The sequence below is a fragment of the Esox lucius genome, chromosome 8, assembly GCF_011004845.1.
Source record: "Esox lucius isolate fEsoLuc1 chromosome 8, fEsoLuc1.pri, whole genome shotgun sequence".
NCBI classification, from domain to species: domain Eukaryota; kingdom Metazoa; phylum Chordata; class Actinopteri; order Esociformes; family Esocidae; genus Esox; species Esox lucius.
The window spans coordinates 19,738,836-19,761,273 of NC_047576.1; the positions used below are offsets into that span (position 1 = coordinate 19,738,836).

A 22,438-nucleotide genomic window follows, 5' to 3' on the forward strand; every position below is an offset into this window, starting at 1 on the left:
CATATCCCTATTTTCAAAAATGTAAACAAAGACAAATGTCCAGGAGGTTTCATTACTTTTTCACATGACTGTGGTCTTGAAGGTGCAGAGAGATCCTTTGGTTTTTGGTCTGACATGCAGTGTGAAGTGTGGGACCTTGTATCGACAGATTTGTGCCTTCCGAGATCATGTCCAGTGAAACCCATTTTCCACCGGTTGACTCCATTGAAGATATAGAGATATGTTAAGGATCATCTAAGGACACAGGAAGCATCTGAGCTCAATTTGGAGTTTCATGGCAAAGGGTCTGAGTACTTGGGTGCATGAGATATTTCAGATAATTGTTTATCTTTTTACAAATTGATGCCCATTTTGATAAGATTTTCACTTCGCCATTAGGGGGCATTGTGTGTAGATTGATGGTAGAGTAAGTTCTGTCTATAATACAACAAATTGAGGAGAAATTGAAGGAGTCTGATAACTTTCTGAAGGTAATGTATCTGTTTGACCCTGACTGAGACTTTTTCGGCCCTTTTCTGCTGAACGTTGTTTTCTATGATTGTCTTGTTTGCTTTTTGTGTTTGGACTTGTGTATATTTTGTGCATAGATGTGTATGTTGAAATGTACTTTATATGCCTTATATAGACTGTAGTCTAACAATCAAAGGTTAAATGTCAATAAGAATCGTCTGACCCCTCTTCCTTCTAGGGACTTCCTGCCTCGAGGTTCAGGCATCGTCACACGTAGACCCCTGGTCCTCCAGCTAGTTTCTGCCAGCACAGGTAGCACGCACGCACGTACACACACACACACATACACACTCCACGCACACACACACCACGCACACACACACCACGCACACACATACACAAACCACCCACACACACACCAGTCTAAATCAGCACTCATAAGTACAGGGAATTTCCTGCTGTGTGACACTCCCCACCAGGGGGCAGAATCTGTCTGTCTGCGGAGATAATGCTGCTAACAGGAGACAGTCCGGGTCTGTTCACCTGAGCTCCAAGGTTTGTTGCCTGCAAAGTAAGCATTCATGTGATATTTGTCAGCGTCTTTTGGGAATAACCTCATCCATAGACTAGGACGTCATCCATTATTAATTGGCCTTAATGTGAGTGCCCACTGAGTTATGGGAGGGACCTAATGAGTTAAGTATTTGTCATCATTTTCATTTGAGTGAATCAGTTCCCTTGGCAGATTTTCAGTTGGTTACTTACAACAGAATTTCGCCTTCCAAAACGTCTCATTAAACAAATCTGTAATTGATTTAGAAACATTTCAGAAGAGGTGTTAGTCATGCGATTTCAAACCTATCTAGGCAGCACCTGCCTTGTTCTGGCTGCACCGGTTTGTTGCCTAGTCAGCTTAGCTGTCCTTCCACATAACGATGTAGCGATTGGCGCTAGGTGCACAAGACTCATGGGAGAAGGTGTGCAGTGTAATTGGTTTGTACATTATACTAAGCTGATTAGGCCAATGCCTGTTGTGCTGGGAATTTGCCATGTTTGAAGTGTTGTCACACCAGTGCTTTCCCAGTACTTTCAGACATCAGGGCAGATGTGTCTGGGAAATGGATAAGCAGGGGAATATCAGTGATGTCATATATACTCACTGACTGCTGACGTTCGTGTATATGAAGTCTGTGTGAAACAGGCATGGACCACCTACATCTTATCTCTTTTTCTCCTCTCTTTCTCTCTCTCCTCTCTTTCTCTCGCTCTCTTTTATGCTCCTCTCTCTCCTCTCTTTCTCTGGACGTCCAAGTAGAGTATGCAGAGTTTCTCCACTGCAGAGGGAAGCTGTTTTTAGACTTCCAGGAGGTTCGTCAGGAGATCGAAGCAGAAACCACCAGACTCACTGGACCCAATAAGGGGCTCTCTCCCGTGCCCATCAACCTGCGAGTCTATTCCCCTCACGGTACCTAACACACACATCGTAGTGAAGTCCTCCTACACACTCCCCATGTCCCAACCCCAGGCGGATGTGTGAAAACGATGCGTGTGTGTGTCCTTTGACAGTGTTGAACCTGACTCTGGTGGATCTACCTGGCATCACCAAGGTGCCCGTTGGTGACCAGCCTGCTGATATAGAGTACCAGGTCACATTTCCTCACACTATAACGTTGTTATTAAATGAATTGTAACGTGTGTGGTCCTATTCTAGCCCTCCGTATGTGCCGCGGTTTTCTGTTCTGTTTTGTAATGTGTCTGTGTTTCTGCAGGTCAGGGACATGATCATGCAGTTCATCTGCCGGGAGAACTGTCTGGTCCTGGCTGTGACCCCGGCTAACACGGACCTCGCCAACTCTGATGCTCTCAAACTGGCCAAGGATGTTGACCCTCAGGGTGAGACAGTGGTCTATATGAGGACCGCCAGCATCTACATTATTGTGACTGCATTCTGCGAAGTACCATTTGAGTGCGTGCCGTACGGTCGTCTGTTTAACATTGTCGTCCCCCAGGCCAGCGGACCATAGGAGTGATCACCAAGTTGGACCTGATGGATGAGGGAACAGATGCCCGGCACATACTGGAGAACAGGTTACTGCCACTACGCAGAGGTAGGCCATTATGTGCGTGTGGGTTCCAACCGCCCATAACGTTCCCGTAAGATTCCCATAACATCCCTAAAATGTTCCCATAAACTTTCCATAATGCTTCCGTAGCATCTCAAGAATGTTCCCATAACGTTCCCATAACATCAGCGTTCGGCAGGCTATGCTGAGGTAAGTGTTGAAATTGAGGCTGGATGTTCTCATGCTGCGATACGATGAGCTCACAGGGTTAGGTTACAGTTTTACCACCGATGCCAGCCTGCCATGGGAGCGTGTGTGCGCGTGTGTGTGTGTGTGTGTGTGCTCGTGTGTGTGCGTTCCTGCGTAAGGGTTTAGGTTGGTAAAGCTGCGCCAGGTGCAGGCCTGTTCCTTCAGAGGAAATGCATTGGACATGGTGCTTGTTGGTGGTCCTGCTGAACCCCCTGCTGCAACCAGATGAGCCCTGACACGGCTTCCACACCTGTCTTCTGCTCTGCCCTCCTCCCCCAGGTTATATCGGCCTGGTGAATCGCAGTCAGAAGGACATTGATGGGAAGAAGGGCATTGAGGCAGCCCTGGCTGCAGAGAGGAGGTTTTTCTTAACTCACCCTGCCTACAGGCACATGGCTGACAGGATGGGCACTCCGCATCTACAAAAAGTCCTTAACCAGGTACACACGCGCATGCACACACATGCACACACATGCACACACATGCACACACACAAACTCACACAATTATATTTTATTTCAATGCCCTGTTAGACATAAATTCATCCTGGTCCAGCAGCCTGCTGTCTCTCTTTTGTCCAAGCATCTGGTTTAAAAGCTCCTCCGAATCACTCGCTACAGTTACTGCTTGATCAAAGTTGGCTGTGTCGTTAAAAATCTTTTATATTTTTAGTCTTAATTTAAGGTTAAGGTGAGGTTCAAATCCAGTTTAAGAAGTGTAGACATAGTCGGGTTTGTTACTTTCTGGCTACAGAATGACTCTCACTCTCCCACCTCAAATGATTGCCAGACAGTCCAGACGTTAACCTGTGGACAAGGTTAAAAATAAATACAATTATAACTAATGATTTCTGTTGATATTGTTTGAAAATAGCCAGAGATTAAATGATATATTTATTTTAAATGAAAAAAAAGTATTTTCTGTGTGTGTGTTTGTGTGTGTGTCCAGCAACTGACCAATCATATCCGCGACAGTCTGCCAGCGTTCCGCAGTCGTCTGCAGGGCCAGCTCCTAGCACTGGATAAAGAGGTTGAGGACTACAAGCACTTTAAAGCCCATGACCCTGAACGCAAAACCAAAGCCCTGCTACTGTCAGTAAACACACACACACACTCAAAACCACGTATGCAACACCAAGATGCCCGTGTATCAAGTTAGGTTTGTGTGCGTGTGTGCGTGTGTGTATGTGTGTGTGTGCGTGTGTGTGTGCAGTCTGATTCAGAAGTTTTCTGCTGACTTTGAGAAGCATATTGAGGGTTCCGGACACCTGGTGGACACTGAGGAGCTGTCTGGAGGAGCCAGGATTAACCGCATCTTCCATGAACGCTTCCCCTTCGAACTGGTCAAGGTCAGCCTTTGTTTCACTCCCTTGGTTGGGTCTTACTGTGTGTGTGGGTGTGTGTGTCCTCTTACTGGGTGCGTGTGTGTCCTCAGATGGAGTTTGACGAGAGGGAGTTGCGGAGAGAGATCAGCTATGCCATTAGGAACATCCATGGTATCAGGTGAGGCTGTGTCAGAGGTCAGTTGGGTCAGGGTGTGTCAGAGGTCGGTCAAGTGAGGGTGACAGAGGTCAGTCAGGTGAGGGTGACAGTGGTCAGTCAGGTCAGGGTGTGTCAGAGGTTGGTCAAGTGATGGTGTCAGAGGTCAGTCAGGTCAGGGTGTGTCAGAGGTCAGTCAGGTGAAGGTGTCGGAGGTCAGTCAGGTTAGGGTGTGTCAGAGGTCAGTCAGGTGAAGGTGTCGGAGGTCAATCAGGTCAGGGTGTGTCAGAGGGCAGTTTGCAGTGAACAGGAGGTCATATGTGAATCCATCAATGTATTCCCAAAAACACACTTCTTGGCATAAGTTTGTTTAGTTTGACTTATGGCTTTATGTCTGACCTGTGACAACGGTCATTTCACTCTTACCTCCCCCTGTCTTCCCTCAACCCTCTCTCTGTCTCTCTGCAGGACAGGTTTGTTTACCCCAGACCAGGCGTTTGAGGCCATAGTGAAGAAACAGATAGTGAAGCTGAAGGGTCCCTGTGTTAAATGTGTGGACATGGTCATCCAGGAGCTGATCGCAACTGTGCGCCAATGTACTGCTATGGTACACATCCCTGTGTCTGTCTGGGTGTCTGTTTTTCTGTGTATCTCTGTCTGTGTGTGTCTGTCTGTGAGTTTGTCTGTGTGTGTGTGTGTCTGTCTGTCAATATGTCTGTGAGTCTATCAGTGTGTCTGTCTCTCTGTGTGTCTATTGTACACAGCCCTGTGTCTTTCTGCGTGTCTGTCTATCTGTCTGTGTGTCATTCTATGTGTCTGTCTGTGAGTCTGTCTGTGAGTCTGTCTGTGTGTCTGTCTGTGAGTCTGTCTGTGTGTCTGTCTGTGTGTCTGTCTGTGTGTCTGTCTGTGAGTCTGTCTGTGAGTCTGTCTGTGAGTCTGTCTGTGAGTCTGTCTGTGAGTCTGTCTGTGAGTCTGTCTGTGAGTCTGTCTGTGTGTCTGTCTCTCTGTGTGTCTGTCAGACCGTATAGGCAGGTTGTTGAGATATGTCTAGTTCAGTTTGCTAAGTGAGTCGTTGCATGGTAACTGGGGCTTTGCAACCCCAGGCTGAACCGGTAGGGGATCTCGGAGCTACAGTGGTCCCTGGAGATGATTCACCAACCACTGTCCCACAGCCACGTGGGTCAACCTGGGGAGGTGTGATGGCTAGTGGGGTAAATCCTGAGCAGCTGGGGACAGGCTGGCTGGATCACCCACAGGCCCCTGCATCCCCTGGCAGACGAAGGTCATCAAATATGACATCGACGTCGCAGCACTCAGCAAGACCAGACTGCATGGAGAGGATTCCTTGGTGCACTTAATTCTGGAAAGTCCCTGAAGGTGCACGTCGCCTCTATGGGTTTCGCTGTGAAGACATCTGTGGCTGCGCGTATCTGAGTCCCCCATTGGCATCAACGACGAGCTGATTCCACTTAAAAAAGGACATTTTGCAACTATCATCAGTGCCTATACACCAACCGTGGACGCAGAGCAGTACCTCAAAGGCGAGTTTTACAGAGCACTGCATCCTTCAGAAAACCCCTGCCACAGATTAACTCATCCTGATGGGAGGCTCTGGGCATCTCATATGCAGTACAGTTCTTGGCCAGCCTGGACTGGGAAAAGAACAGTTGGCTCCTATCCCTCCCTTTGGAACACTGCCTGGTCATCACAAATACCATCTTCCAAATGAAGAACAGGCTCAAAACCACCTGGCAACGCCGCCTCTCAAAGCATTGGCACCTCCTGGACCGCACCGTCGTCCGTCTAAAGGACAGACAGGAAGTGCTCATCACCTGAGCCATGCCGTGGGGCTGAGTGTTGGACTGATCATCATGTGGTCGGATCCAAACTCCTCATGGATGTTCAACCACACCACCCAAGGACAGCACCAAACATTAAACTCAGCTGCACAGCACACAACAACCTAACCTCCAACACACTGTTACTCAAGTGCCTGAGGAATCCACTGATTGGTCGGTTCTGTGCTCCGCTGTCCACAGTGCAGCCTCAGATGCTCTGGGTGTGTCAAGGAAACATCAGGACCGCTTTGACAACAACTCTCCCAAAACACAGCCACTCCTACAAGCAAAACATAAAGCCCATAAAGCCCTCCTGTCTACACTCTGCCTACCCCACCTGGTCCTGAACGTTTCGCAGTCAGAGACTCTCTCGTGGGAGTGGAAGGATGCCAACATCGTGGTTGTCTATAAACAGAAGGGGGACAGAGACGTTTTTTGAGAACAGCCGAGGGATCTCCGTCCACTCCATTGCGGGAAAAGTGCTGGTAAAAAATCATGCTCCATAGGCTAGTGGAGCACATCTTGGAAAGCCCTCTTTCCATGCTGCAGCAACTGCATGATGGAATGCAGGCCAGAGTACTCATGGGAGGTCTCCGGTCAGAGTCCTTTGAAATCAACGTTGGGGTCAGGCAAGGCTGCGTTTTAGCGCCTGTCTTATTCAATCAACCTCCTCTTCCACCATGCCCTGGGACTCATGGATGGAGTTCACCAGCCATCAGCCTCCTCTTCCACCATGCCCTGGGACTCATGGATGGAGTTCACCAGCCATCAGCCTCCTCTTCCACCATGCCCTGGGACTCATGGATGGAGTTCACCTGCAGTACCACCTGGATGGAAGTCTGTTTAACATCTGATGACTCCAGGCCTACACATATGACAAAGTCATGTCAAATGCATGAACCTCAATACAGGGATGACTATGTTGTCTTGGCACGTAGCCCTCAGTCCATGCGACATTCCCTAAACACAATCTCTGCCTTACATCAGACCATGCGACATGCCCTAAATGCAATCTCTGCCTTATATCAGATCATGTGCCATGCCCTAAACGCTATCTTTGCCTTATATAATCTCTGCCTCTGACTGCTCCCTTGACAGTGAGTTAAACAGCCGCATAGACAAAGCCTCCAGAACCTTTTGGGAGCCTCCGTGCAGGGGTCGTGCAAAGTTGCCGTCTGTAATGCGGTATGTGTCTCCACTCTGCTCTATTGGGCAGAGACATGGACCCCATACAAACGGCACATCATCATCTTGGAGGCCTTCCATATGCAATGCCTATAAAATGACTCTGACTGTCCTGGGAGGATTGAATTCCCCATTCAGAAATTGTCTCCCTCACTAACTCCTTCTGTATGGAAGCCCTGCTGGCCAAGAGTCATCATTTCTGGATAGGGCCATTCGCATGCCTGACCACCGCCTGCCCCGCCAAGTCCTCTACGGCCCACCAAGTGCTGCAAAATGTGCTGCTGGCAGACAGTGGAGGCGCTTCAAGGAGTACAATTAAAACCCTCCCGAAACACTGCGACATGAGCCCTAACCTCCTGGAACCCTTGGGCCGTGACCCGGACGGAGGACTGAGAGAAAGGCCCAACGACCCCAACATCTGGTCTCCCTCGCCGGCGGACCAATGTGTTGCTCCCAGTCTGTGTGTGTGTCTGTCTGTCTGTCTTGGCGTGTGTATATCTTTGTGTGTGTATACATAGAACTCTTTATTGATATCACATGTCTTGTCTAGTTGGGGTCCTTTCCAAGACTGCGAGAGGAAACGGAGAAAATCGTGACCACACACATCCGGGAGCGAGAGAGTCACGCAAAAGAGCAGGTCTCACACGTGCACACACACATGTTGTAGTGGATGCATACTGAGGACCTTTCTGGGAGTAACAGTGGATCTATATTAAAACCTTTACCACACTAACGCCTATCCTAACCATAACCCCAATAATTTCTTTTGGCATGTTATGCATTTTTGTTGTGGAATTTTTTTCTGAATCCAACAGTTGGTTGGTAGGAACATGTACAGTATAGGCAGCAGATTAGTCTACAGGACAACCCTCATCCCCATGACCCTAATTCTGACCCTAAGAATGGAGTCTGGAGAGGAGGTCATAACGTGTCTCTATTGTTGGTTTACTGTACTTATGAGTGTAACACAACACACACTCATGTCCTTTAATCAACATAGATGACATGTAGAATGATACAATATTGTTGAGTGTGTGTGTGTAACTTCTTCAGGTTCTTCTACTGATCGATGTACAGGTGGCTTACATCAACACCAACCATGAGGACTTCATTGGGTTCGCCAAGTGAGTTACCCCTGGTTAGTTCTTTGTGTCTAAGTTTTCTGGTCCCCGTTACATGTGGCTTGGACCCTCAGGGAGATTTGGAGGCCAGCTATTGGCCAACCGTGGTTACTCTGGTAACATTTTAAATAGCAAAACAAATTCTAAATAGATGCAGATTAGCGTATTCTCTCCACTGCTCCTGATAGTTCCTGACACAATTAATGATGTTCATGACGATCATTTGTGTGTGTGTGTGTGTGTGTGTGTGTCTTCCAGCGCACAGCATAGGAGCACTCACACCAATAAGAAGAGATTGGCAGGAAACCAGGTGAGTTTGACTCTACTCAATAAAATTACCTCAGGCCATCGTTGTCTTGGGTTTTACTCAGTAAAATTACCTCAGGCCATCGGTGTCTTGGGTTTTACTCTGTAAAGCTTATATGTGCATCATGAGAAGTTCCCAACTGGACTGGAATGGCAGCTGATGTTATAAACCTAGTGGGATTCTAACCTGCCTGTCTTCTGTCACCCTCTCCTGTCTCTCTCCCTCTCCTGTCTCTCTCCCTCTCTTTCCTGTCTCTCTCTCTCTCACTCTCTCTAATAATCTGTCTGTCCCTCTCCGGCCTCCTGTTACAGGGTGTACAGTCTCCTCCGTCCAGTCTAATAGTATGAGTAGTCCAGTGTCTGTAAGGCTAAACCCTCTGGGCTGACTCATGGCTGCCCCCTACTGGGAGACTCCGTTGCCCCCACCGACCTCTTTAATCTACAGCTTAGCCGCTCTCTGTTCCACGTTCGTCCTCACAGGCTGCGTTCAGGCCCTTCTACTTCTGCCTGCTTCTTTCTGTGTGTGTGTGTGTGTGTGTGTGTGTGAGAGAGAGAGAGAGAGAGAGAGAGTGGGAGTGTGCGTTATCCTCTCCACCCCCAGTGAGTACGTGTGTTTCTTCAACACAAAATGGCGCTGAGTTGTAAAACTTGACTCCGATCCAAGCCCAGCTGTCTGGTCACTCACTAAACACAAGCAAAGACGCTGGCCTGCTAAACATTAATAATGAAGGTGTGTGTGTGTGTGTTCAGTATGTGAGGCAGGATGTGTGGCATCTCCCCCCTCTACAATCCTATCTTTCCTTCCCCTAACCTTCTCTCCCCCATCTGTCCGACCACCGCCTCACCCCCCTTCTCTCACTTCCTCCTCTCTTTCATCCTCGGTCCAAGTGCGTCCGCTTTTAGCCGTCACTTCTTTCCTCCCCCCTTCGTCCTCGCTGCTCCCTCACTCATGTCATGAAGCCCAACTTTCTCTCTCCCGCAGTTCTTCAACTGGTTCTCGTGGGACTACTATCTCTTTGGGAAAGGTTAACTGTTCCTTCCATGTCTTCTTCATTATTGTCAGTATGTGTTCCTGTCACACTTGCTTGCCGTTTCATATTGGTCAGAAATATCCACTAAGGGTTTTAAGATATGTCCTGGCCATGGGGCATTTCACTTCTCTGACCGATCCATTTTTTGGTATCTCTGTGCATGTGTATAGATCTGAATATGCATGCAGCATGAAGACTGTCTCCCCTCTCTCTCTCTCTCTCCCACGGTGATCCATATGTAAGATACATCGTCACACCATCTGTCTTTCTTTTACTGTCTTTGTCTCAGCAGACTGGCCCAGCTCAGTGCCAGTCTGCTGAGCAGAACTCTACAGGGATACTTCACTCAGACAACGTTTACTGAATGCTAATGCTTCCATTGTTTTACCTGAACCATGCTAATGCCAGCCCAAATATTTGCTAGTTGCTTCCTTTGATATCTGAGTGAACTATCCCTGTAAGCTCTCCCAATTTATCTCAGCCTCTGTAATACCACCCGTGATCTCTGACCCCCGATCTCTGACCCCTGAACAGGTCATTCGTAAAGGCTGGCTGACCATCAACAACATTAGCATTATGAAGGGCGGAGCCAAGGAGTACTGGTTCATCCTGACTGCAGAGAGCCTGTCCTGGTTCAAGGACGACGAGGTGAGTGCAGAGTTACTATGTGGTCCGACGACAAGACTGCTGAAGCTAAACCCTTGGCTACTGAGAAAACAAACACTAGAAGACCCCAGTGCAAAGCGCACCACTTTATTAGACCTTTATTACAAACAATTCGGTACAAACAAGTTTCAAATACTCTCTCATGGTGTAATGCAGGTGGAATACAAGCTATGAGGGAAAGAGCAGAGTCATCATCATCATCAAGCAGGAAGTCAGGGGTGCACTGGGATTGGCTGGGGGAGCTGTCCGTCAGGCTGTAGGTGCGATGTGGTTGGTCTGCCATCTGTCTGCCTGTCTGTGCCTGCTGTACAGGATAGGAAGGTCTGCACAGCAAGTGTAGACAGGCAGACACACCACAACGCTCTCTGTCAGCCGGGCACGGCCACACTCCATGTCCTCACACTGGAGCTGTGTGTGTGGTTTTAGGGATGGGCTCGACTTCAACTTAAGGAGCTAGGATACACGCATGTTAGCACAGAGCTGGCACAAAACCACTTGAACAATTTCCCTCCCTCCTGTGCTCCCCCCTCTCTGTCCACTCTTGCCCCTTTCTCCCCCTCTTCCTCCTCTGGGAGTTGAGGCATTTGGAGAAGTTGACTCTGACACAGCTGGAGCTGCCCCAAGCCAAACCAACACGCAGACACATACACACTCATTCAGTGTTACTAATCACGTAGCGCTCACACGGGTATAAAACCAACTTCTCTGTCAGTAAGAGTTTATTGTAACAGTGGTGTATCTGAGGATATGTGCTAGTAAACTCTGAGCCCGGGGACCTGCTGTACTGCTGGTTTTATATTCACCTGGGGTCCCAGGTCTAAATCAATCCCTGTTTAGGGGACTAGAATGAAAACCAGCAATAATTTGTGTCCCAAGGCCTGGAGTTAAGAACTACTGCATCTAGTGCCAGATTAACTGGTTACTACTGTTCTATTCATCTTTCTTCCTTACAATATTCCACTATTAGACTATACTGACAGATTACCATATTTCAATGTACTGACAGATTACCACTATTAGACTATACTGACAGATTACCATATTACACGATAATGAAAGGTTACAATATTAGACTATAATGAAAGATTACAATATTAAACTATACTGACAGATTACAATATTATACAATAATGAAAGGTTACAATATTAGATTATAATGAAAGATTACAATATTAAACTATACTGACAGATTACCATATTAGACTATACTGACAGATTACAGTATTAACCCATAATGAAAGGTTACAATATTAGACTGTACTGACAGATTATAATATAAAACTATAATCAAAGGTGAAAATATGACACTATACTGACAGATTACAATATTAAACCATAATGAAATGTTACAATATTATACTACTGGAGGATTACGACATTAGAGTATATTGACAGATTACACCGTGGATTTACAGGGATGACAGGAAAGGTTATCGGTGGTCAAATAGTCAAAGTATATTCTTTATGGAGCGGAACCACGCTTTCTGCTGCTGAACCACAGGCCGTTGCAGCCATGTGGGCTGGTGTCAGTGTCCTGCAGTTACTCTCCAGTGACAGACTCTGTAAACAGAAATGGGAGCGTAGCTCTGAGGAAACAACATTATGGGACAGAGACCCAGTGGACTGGAAATTAATCAGGATTCCTCAAGTGTTTGCATCTCTCCAATTGTCTAACGGGTGGGAAAACTTTACTTTTTTGTCATTTTGAAAGGGCAGGGTAGAGGAGAGGTTTCCGGTTCCCGACCTCTTAACGCATATGGGCCCAGAACCTAATTGAGCGTCTGACCAGTTGAGCGACACTGTGGTGGGTTTAGGGGGGATTTTCTACAGTTTGTACTCCTTCATGTCACTGCCAGGTCACCATGCTGCGAAACAAACCCACTGCTCTCAGAGTCACACCCAGGCCTAACTTCTCTTGCCAAACTCTGTTTCCATCCTGTCTCTCCACCTCCACAAAATGTTCTTGTTTCTTTCCCCCCACTCTTCTCGCTCCCTTTTCCCTCCCTTTTTCGTTCTTTCTTTCTCCGGCTCTCCTCTGATTCCCTCGCTTTCTCCCTCCCCTCCTCCAAACCCCCCCTTGCTGGGTCCCTCTCTCTCTTCCCTCTCTCTGGTTGGCAGTCTCCATGGGCCTGTAGACATTCCTGGCGGGAGAACTCAAGGTTTAGTCCAAACACCCTGCTCAGTTTCCAACATCTAGCCGGAGAAATCCCACATGGCCGTTTCGCCTCCACTCTTCGACCCTCCCCCTCCTCTCTGTCGTCTCTCGCCATCTCCCGTCTCACCCCCCTTCCACAAATACAGATCACCTAGCCAAACCACCAGACTTCAGACTCAATTTCTTTCTTCATGTCTCCCTCTCATAATCTCCCGCTTTTACTCCATCTCATTCAATCATGTATCACCAAAGTAGTCACACACACACACACACACACACACACACACACTGTTCTTCACAGTCTGCGGAACGGTCTCTAATGTACACATCCAAACACTTAAGTATAGACCCAACTGTCCATATGTTTAAGAAACATTGTATACACACTAATCTAATCTCCAGACCCAAACATAAGATTGTCTCTATACAACACTAAACAGATATGCATTCCTCCCTCCTCTTTCTCTCTCTGCTTCACTTCCTCTCTGCCCACTTTCTTTATGTCTTTCTTTCCTAATTCAGTTTTCTTTCTCTCTTACGCTATCTCAATGTCTTGCAGGCCTGACTCTTACTCTATCTCCATGACCTGCAGGCCTGAGGAAAAACACACCCTATGAAAACACTCATGTGTATGCGCACACACACTCACACATACACACTAATACAGATCCCATGAAAAGTAGTGTATGCGTGTATGTGTGTTTGTTGGGCCTGCTTGCTATATCACAATGAGTATGCAGAGAGGCCCAGTTTGCAGCCGCAGCTCTGACTTATGATCCTCCATAAACAGCCAGACACACACACACACACACACACACAGTCCAACAGACAAACGTACTGACCACTGACAAATATAGCAGGCCTCTAGGCTATCATAACACATAGAACACCAACAAAGTAGTACTGAGTGAAAAACCAAGCAGCTAGTCCCCGTGTGCGCGTGTGCGTGTGTGTGTGTGTGTGTGTGAGAGAGAGAGAAAGGGGGGTTGAAGTAATTCCCTGGCCAGTCTAACCAATGTGCAGACTACTGTACACCAGTAGAACCCTGAACAGGTAGTCTGAACACTGGGATGACGGGACAGGACTCTCACGCTCTCCTCCTCTCTCCCCTTCTGTCCTTCTGTTCATCGCTTTCTTTTTTTCAGGCGTCCAAAGTTTGGGAAGAGGGTGGCAGTGTCGCTCTCCATGTCTCCATCCTCTCAGTTTTCTTTCTTTTATCTCAGTTTTGGTCGACCAACTTGGTAAAGGATTTTCGGCGGCTCCTGCTCCTGTCTTGTCCTGAGCTCAGGGTGAAAGGTCACTCATGTCCCCTTCTGTGTTTGAGTGTAGTCGCGGCCCCGTGTGTGTGTGTGTGCACGCACGTCTGGTCCCTGTGTGTGTCGGGGGTCCGAGAGGCTGCGTCCAAGCCAGCGAAGTATCCAGCCTCGACGTGGCACATTCGCTCTCCGCACTCTGGATCTGCCAGTGCACTTAGGGAAGCATAAGGAAAAAAGGGCGAGAGGGAGGGATGAGGGGAGGGACCGAGGCGCCATATATGGGTTGATGGGACCCATGGGAATGGACTTTGGAGTGGTCTGCACTTTCTCCCCCTCTTCTCTCCCTCTCTCTCTTTAGATATTTCTCTGTCCCACTCATCTCTGTGAACTCACCTCCCTTCCTTGGTCTGACTGTCTGTCTGACTGACTGTCTGTCTGGGTCTGTCCTCCGCTTCCCTGTTTGTCTGTCCCTTTTCAGTCTCTCTGTCTGTCTTCCCTCTGTACGTCTGTCCTCCCCCTCCTCTGATCGTCTGTCCTCCCCCTATGTCGGTCTGTCTGTCCTCTCTCGTCTCTTCAATCACACTTCGCAATTTCATTCTCCATTGGAATCTTCTAGCTAGTCTGCTTGTCGGCTTTCCTTCCATTTCTCACTTTCTTTCGTTCCCTCTTTCATTCCCTTTTTCATTCTCTCATTCTCTCTCTGTCTCCCTCTAAAGCGGTACCAGATGTTGTCATCTGTCAAAGCGCCAGCCTCGTTCTGTCGTTTTCTCTGCCTCTAACAGGAAGTGGGCCTCTCTGGAAAAAAAGAAAGAGGAATGAAGGAAGAGAGTTGCAGGGTTCAGAAAAGACCAACATGCGTACATGCACATGCTTGCATGCGTACATGCACATGGCACGCAAGCACACACATACTCACACATACCAGAAAGACAGACTTGGACCTTTCAGTCTAATTTCTTTTAGATTTTTTGGTCTGTCATGGGGCACATCATGGTCCCACTATCCCCAGCTCACCTCAATCATCCCCTTCTCTCAATCCTGCCTTCTGTCCTCCCTCCATCATTACTTTAGCACAGAGGAGAAAGGAAGACAGAGTGGGAGTAGATAAGGGGAGCTGAACGGAGAGAGTGGGAGAAGATAGCGGGATCAGAGTGGAGAGAGTGGGAGAAAATGGGGGAGCAGGGAAGGGAGGAAAGTGGGAGAAGATGGGGAAGCAGGGTGTAGGAGAAGGGGAAGGATTTTTTTCGAGCTTCTCTCTGAGTAACGACTTTTTTCCCTCCCTCTTTCTTTCCTTCTCTCTTCCATTCTTTCCTGGTAACTCCATTTTTTTCTCATTCTTTTTTGCTTTGCTTAATTCCTCCAACTGTTTTCCATTGTACAGATTATAGATGGATGCCTCCCCTTGCGCACACACACACACACACACACACACATTTTTCAATTTTTGTGGGCACATGGAATTTGAAAGTACATGTTCCCTATCCTCTAACCTTAAGTTAACCACATAGCCTTAATAACCTAAACTTAACATAGTCCCAACACTGCAATGTTACAGTTATGTTAGAATTGAAGTGTCCCCATATTTACTCTCATTATCTCTGCTTTGCTTCATTTCTTCAACTGTTTTCCTTCATACTGATTGTAGACGCATGCTTCCCCTTGCTCACACACACAAAAGTTTTTATCCTTGTGGGCACTCTGAAAATCCATGTTCCCTATCCCCTAACCAAATCTAACCTTAACCTAACTGCAATGATAGCTTTAATAACCTAACCTTTATCCCTAAACTTAACCTAGTCCTAACTTTACCCTAACACTCAATTTACAAGAAATGTAATTTTTCCTGTAGTGGGGGAACTGCCCAAAAACTATTTGTGAGGACATATCTGTAAGGTTTTACTATCTGTATGGTTGCTTTGGGTCCCCACATGTATGCAAACATAGACCTGGATCACACACAACACACACAAACACACCTCCCAGTAATGTAGAGGACTCTAGTACCCGTGTTTATTCTAGCTAGCTCTATTAGTGCCTCTTCCACCATGGAGAGGAATGTTAACGAACCAACTAGTTTTACTTGCATGTGAAACTAGAGCTTGCCTGTTCAACCATTGCTGTTTATTTTATAGATTTTCTCTTTACAGTTTGTTTGACCAGGACAGTATTGATGAATGCCTGTATCTATCTCCTTCAATCTCTTTCTTCCTCCTTCTATCACCATTTCTGTCACTTTCCCTTCCTCTTTTACTATCTCTCCCTCTCTATCTACCTGTGTTACTCTCTTACACTCTATATATCTGTTTATCTCTGTACACTCCCTCTCTGTCCAAATCTCTCTTCCTCTCTATCTCTCCCTCTTTTTCTGTCCCTGTATATATTTGTCTCTCCTTCCTGCTTTCCCTCTGTATCTCCCTCCCACTATCACTCCCCCCCTCCTCTTCTTTCTGTCTCTCCCTCTGTATATTTCTACTTCTCCCTCATTCTTTCGTCTCCCTCCTCCATCTTTCCCCAGGAGAAAGAGAAGAAGTACATGCTACCATTGGACAACCTGAAGCTGAGAGATGTGGAGAAGAGCTTTATGTCCAGTAAATATGCCTACGCCATCTTCAACACCGAACAGAGGTGTGTATGTGTCTAGTACTGGCTCGGAACGCGATACCTCTGGATGGATTCCACAAGGTGTCGGAAATGTTCCACAGGGATGCAATTGCTGCCCATTGGATGGCACTACATTCAAGCTGCGAATAGCCTGTTCCATCTCATCCCAAAGATGCTTTGAGTAAACTGAAAATAGATCTGTTGGACCAGGAAAGGTTTCTACAGTGTTGATGATGCCGTGCCTACTGTAGCCTCCTCTCCTTGGTGTTAGCTGACAGGAGTGGAACCTAACGTGGCTGTCTGCTGCTGTAGTCCTTCCTCGACAATGAGGGACGGGTTTGTTCCGAGGTGTCGTTCTCCACACTACTTCTGTACTGCAGTTTGTTTTGCATGATTGTGGCCTGCCTGTCAGCTTGCACAGTTCTTTTCATTCATCTTTGACCTCTCATGAACAGGCTGGTACTGACAGGAGGTTTTCTGTAAGGCCTAGACACTGATGTGGTTGAAAAGCCTAATATAGTAGAGGTGTCGTCTTTGCACCTAAGATCATACCACCCTCTATGTCGCTGACTTGTTTTGTCCATTCCAACATTTACTAGAAAACCCTTTTGCCTGTCTGCCTGCTATACTTAGCAAGGCATGGCCTCTTAATCTCTGTTGTGGTGAACAGGTTGCACCAAATAAAGAGTCAATTGAGCGTGTAGTTCCAGGTTTCATGTATTCATTGGTCTCATGCACAGGAAACATGAGGCACACTCCCCAACAAAGTTCTTACCTTCAGTTCTAACACCATTTGACCAACTGCAGATGAATGAGGAGCACCTGGCTGGGGTGGGAATGCACCTTGATAATTCGGCAGGCTTTTCTCTAGAAAACATTTGTGTCTATGTCCTGGACAGGTGCTATCATAGACCCAGTGATGTGCTGGACTGTCTTCCCCACCCACTGGAGGGCCTTGCGGCCATGATGCAGCCGGTTAGCTTGCTCTTGATGGCGCACTGATAGTATTCAGAGAGGACCCAGTGTAGCGTGCCACATTTCTCTTGTTGCCTGGAGTAGAGTCACTGCTGTGCAGTCTTGCAAACATTGGTGACATAGATCAATGAAATCAAGTATCATCTTCTTTGTTTTACTAATGATGAGGAAGAGGTTGTTGTCCTGGCCCCACGATTCCTGTTTGCTTACCTCCTCCCTGATGCCTGACTCATAGTTGTTGGTTATCAGGTGTTACAACACTTATGCCGTTTGCTATGTAATGATGTTGGTGTTGGCCAAGCTACTCAGTGGTGGGTGAACATGTAGTAAAGCAGAGGGGTGAGGACAAACAAGACTAACAAGAGTCAGTGAGGAGGAGGTTTTGTCACCAATCCTCACAGCCTGCAGTTATGGTCCTGTTGATGGTTTCACAGGGTGGTGTCCAGACCTAGTACTCTGACCTCTGTGACGAGTATGGGAACAATTGCTCTTCTCTTGGTGCGCTGCTGCCCTGTGAAAAGCAATGAAAATGGTGTCCTTTATGGATCTGTTGTGGCGGTAGGCAAGTTGGAGGGGGTCAGGTGGTCCGGGCAATATGCCTTGGATACAAACATGACTCTCCAAGCACTTTATGATGACGGGGTGGGGGTGATCAGAAGATAGTCATTAGGACCTGTTTCTTTGGTTGTCATGGGTACTGGGATGATAATGGTCTCCATAAAGCCAGTGGGGACTATGGCGTGGCATAGTCCCCATCTATAGAATTGTGACATCAATAAAGATGTCACAATTCTATAGATTTTTTCTTTTATATGCGATACATTTGTGACCAGAGATACAATCTAGACTGGCAGCTTTGAGTGTCCGTTAAGTCACCCCAGTTGTCTGGAGAATCAAGAGCATTTCGGGTGCAGAATGTGTTGAGCAAATCTAGGAGGGAGGCATTTCTTGGTACCCTGGAAGGTCTTCAGTTAGGATATTTCCAAACTGATTTTGTGGAAACAAAAACAGCTTCCATACATTTCCAAATGAAGCCTTGAGTGCATCTTCACTGTTGGTGGAATCCTGGATGGAGGAATCTCTGAGCTCCAGTCTGTATTCTCAAAGCCATCTTGCAGCATGGAGTCAGTCTCCTATATCCACTATCTCACTGTCAGTGTGGATGGCTCGAGGTGTTGCTTGAACACACGGGGGAGGAACAGGGAGACGTAATCCAATTTGGATAATGAGGGAAGGGAGATGGTCTAGAGCATCTTTGCCTCCTATGGGGCTTAAAACACAGTGATATCTTGGGAGAGTTTCATTTAAGTTTGCTTGATTCAAATCTCCTTCATCTGGATGAGAAGATTCATGCCACCTGATATTGTTATGCTGTTGCCTGAGCACCACTTTGACATTAGTGCAGAGGGTTATACAGCATACTGCCAGGAAGTAAATACAGCTTTGTTCTCTCTGCAAGATTTTATTGTCAAGTATCTCTCTGCTCTTACCAGACACTGCCATTCGATCATGATGATGGAAGATGGAGAGTGGGTTGTGTTTTTGGTCGGCCATGTTTCTGTGATAACAAAAGCACAGCAATCCATTTCTCTTCTGCGGTTAAAGCCTTGCTGAAACCTGCTCTAGGCTTAGTACAGCTAATGTCTGACAGACGTTTAAAAATATGGAGGGGAAAGATTCAGGGGACACAGACTAATCTCCTGATTCACTGACTGGATGGAAGAGTTGACTGACTGGCTTACTGACTGGCTCGCTGACCGACTGACCGACTGGCTGGCTGACCGACTGACTGGCTGGCTGATTGGCTGGCTGACTGAGAAAAGCACTGGGTTATTGGGCCGGGCTGGGTGGGACCTGGCTGGGCAGAGTGTGTGTGCGGACCACAGCATACCGGGGGCAGGCTCATTAAGCAGCTAATCAAAGCCAGAATTCTGGACCAGAGATGAGGCTGCTCTTGTTAGGAAACTATTTCACCGCTGCTCTCCACAAGAAGAGAGAAAGGGGAGGGGAGAAAGCCATACGCCAGGAATGTGTCAAAGTGTGTCCTACTGCGCCCCCTGTTTCTTCTATTCTGTTCTCTGTGAGTGTATGTAATCAGAAACTCAGGAAAGTCCCTGATTTAAAGGCAGTGAGAGAGGGAGGATATGAGAGAAAAAGAGAGTAGGAAAGAGAGAAACAAATCCAGGCTGAAATTCCTTTAAGAGAGAAAAGCTCACTGTCCCTGGCCACAGCATAGCGGAGTGGGGTAAAGGAGGAGAGGAAAGGGGGGTGTTAGTGACAATCCATCCATTGTAAAGCTGAGAGAGAGAGTGCCCCCTACTGGCCCTATCAAGTCTAGCCGTAACCCTTCAGGCCGTATGTCCAACACCATCTCCAGCAGCATCTGGTCTCCCACCCAGGGACCGACCAGGCCCAGCCCTGCTGAGAGCACAGACACTTGGATCTCATGTGATTAGTGGTCAGATTGGAATGGGCTTTTCTCTACAACATTCATACAGCTGTAGATAGGACTGATCCAGAGACCCTAACACACATGTCAGACCTGGGTTTATCATATCCCGCTTATTTAAATGTCTTTCCCATACATTACAAAACTTTTATTTATATTGGAATGTATTTGAAAATACAATTTGGAAGGTTTTGGTATGTACATATTTACAGTTGGAACACATTGTTAGAAGTATTTTTAGTATTTCTATGTGACTGGGGTGTGTCCTGAAGGAGGAGATGTGACTGGGGTGTGTCCTGAAGAAGGAGATGTGACTGGGGTGTGTCCTGAAAGAGGAGATGTGACTGGGCTGTGTCCTATAGGAGGAGATGTGACTGGGCTGTGTCCTATAGGAGATGTGACTGGGGTGTGTCCTGAAGGAGGAGATGTGACTGGGGCGTGTCCTGAAGGAGGAGATGTGACTGGGCTGTGTCCTATAGGAGGAGATGTGACTGGGCTGTGTCCTATAGGAGATGTGACTGGGGTGTGTCCTATAGGAGATGTGACTGGGCTGTGTCCTATAGGAGATGTGACTGGGGTGTGTCCTATAGGAGATGTGACTGGGGTGTGTCCTATAGGAGATGTGACTGGGGTGTGTCCTGAAGGAGGAGATGTGACTGGGGTGTGTCCTGAAGGAGGAGATGTGACTGGGCTGTGTCCTATAGGAGGAGATGTGACTGGGGTGTGTCCTGAAGAATGAGATGTGACTGGGGTGTGTCCTGAAGAAGGAGATGTGACTGGGGTGTGTCCTGAAGAAGGAGATGTGACTGGGCTGTGTCCTATAGGAGGAGATGTGACTGGGGTGTGTCCTGAAGAAGGAGATGTAACTGGGGTGTGTCCTGAAGAAGGAGATGTAACTGGGGTGTGTCCTGAAGAAGGAGATGTGACTGGGGTGTGTCCTGAAGAAGGAGATGTGACTGGGGTGTGTCCTGAAGAAGGAGATGTGACTGGGGTGTGTCCTGAAGAAGGAGATGTGACTGGGGTGTTTCCGGTGCCCTGTGGACACTGCCTCCTGCTGCATGACTGCTAAACTGGAACACTGCTCTTTCCTATCAAAAGCATAATAAAGTATGACCCCACTAAACACATCAGGATTTGAAGAAGCTTATTCTAGTCTGTGGATACACAATCCAATGCTGAAAAGCTTCTCTGAAGGTGCTGAGGATGCTGGGACATTTAGGCAGACAGTCATTAGTCACTGTTGGTTTGTGTGACCGTGTGTGTTTCAGAACTTCAGATGATCAGTAGTTGGTGAAGATATGTTGTAATGACATAATCCTCCATTTCTTTATTTGTTTGTGGTAACATTTCACAAGCCATATTCCTCAGTGGTTCAGCAAAACTATAGGGATGATTGCGTAATGTCGGTTTGAGTAATTCATGGTTAGCTTTGTTTCACAAATTCATAGTGTTCACAAATGTATTTAAAGCTACATTCAAGTATTATTTGGTAGACTTTCATTGATCATTATGTCTTTTACAAATAACAATTAAGTAAAGGTAATAATTGTGTATCCATGAACCCAGGTCTGGCACATTCCTGCACACACGCACGCACACACACACACACCAACCAACAAAGCAGCTTGGAAACGGCAAGAGGGAGAAACAAAAGGAACAACAGAGTAATTAAAGACAATGTTTAACAGATGTGTGCGTGTTTTAACAGATGGGTTTTAGGCCACTCCAGATTCCTGCCACTGTAAGATTCATCAGCGTCTTTCTGACTGAAAGAGAGAAGGTTGGAGAGATCTAGGGAGGGGGAGACAGAGGGGAGGGAGGGACGCTCAGGGAAGAAGAAAGGGGGAGATGAGAGTGAGCTCTAATTTAGCTCAGTGGGTGCGGATGATTGACTAGTGATTCATTTTTAGTGATGTGTGTGTTACTGCTAGCAGGGCCTGTGTGAAAACTGTGTGAGTATGGAATGCAACCTCAAATCTGGAGAGGGCAATGACTTTGACTGGGGTTTTATGTAGTTCAGTTGGTTGAGTATGGCCGGGGTTGTGGGTTGGTATCCTGTAAGGGACCAGTTCGGAAAACAAAATATAAAAATGTATTCGGGACCAGTACATAAAAATTATGAAAATATATTCACTCACTACTGTAAGTAACTCTAGATAACAACATTTGTTAAATCACTTAAATGTAACAAAACAGTAAACAACAGGCCACATGTTCCTGGAGCTGGATGTTATAGTATTTGAACTTATCTAAGGTCTACAGACTCCATGTTTCTGTAGCTGGATGTTGTTATATTTTATATTATATAAGGGCTAGAGACTCCATGTTTCTGGGGATGGATGCTGTAGTATTTTAACAACCTGATGGTTGATGTAGTTTGATGAGCCGACTGTTGACTGAATGTCATATAATTTTAGAAATGTTTATAAAGACTACAAGTTCCTGGAGCTGGCGTGTGGCTGTCAGGAGGAGCTAGACAGCTGGAAGGCTTCTCTGCTGAGGGCTGGAGTCTACCCTGAGAAAGTCACTGTAAGTGTATTAGTCATAACCCACGACCTCTAACCTAATGCCCGACACCTAACTCCTCACCCTGCCCATAACCTGCATCTGCTCTA

General features: G+C 47.0%; 1 protein-coding gene across 8 annotated transcripts in view; it reads left to right on the forward strand.

Annotated features, from left to right (window-relative positions):
* The window catches only part of dnm3a (dynamin 3a), a 36,853-nt gene that overhangs the window by 7,759 nt on the left and 6,656 nt on the right, over positions 1-22,438 (forward strand). For 4 of the 8 annotated variants that reach the window (XM_034293601.1, XM_034293598.1, XM_034293599.1 and 1 more), the window contains exons 3-19: positions 689-762; positions 1,766-1,915; positions 2,017-2,096; positions 2,220-2,343; positions 2,460-2,558; positions 3,042-3,202; positions 3,711-3,853; positions 3,975-4,110; positions 4,197-4,264; positions 4,709-4,847; positions 7,814-7,900; positions 8,317-8,387; positions 8,643-8,694; positions 9,003-9,032; positions 10,256-10,369; positions 16,314-16,423; positions 22,241-22,352. In XM_034293601.1, coding sequence (XP_034149492.1) covers positions 689-762; positions 1,766-1,915; positions 2,017-2,096; positions 2,220-2,343; positions 2,460-2,558; positions 3,042-3,202; positions 3,711-3,853; positions 3,975-4,110; positions 4,197-4,264; positions 4,709-4,847; positions 7,814-7,900; positions 8,317-8,387; positions 8,643-8,694; positions 9,003-9,032; positions 10,256-10,369; positions 16,314-16,423; positions 22,241-22,352 — 1,750 coding nt within the window. Of the gene's footprint in view, positions 1-688; positions 763-1,765; positions 1,916-2,016; positions 2,097-2,219; positions 2,344-2,459; positions 2,559-3,041; positions 3,203-3,710; positions 3,854-3,974; positions 4,111-4,196; positions 4,265-4,708; positions 4,848-7,813; positions 7,901-8,316; positions 8,388-8,642; positions 8,695-9,002; positions 9,520-9,891; positions 10,370-16,313; positions 16,424-22,240; positions 22,353-22,438 lie in introns of those variants that run through there. The other 4 variants (XM_034293600.1, XM_034293602.1, XM_029121479.2 and 1 more) reach the window with 4 other exon arrangements.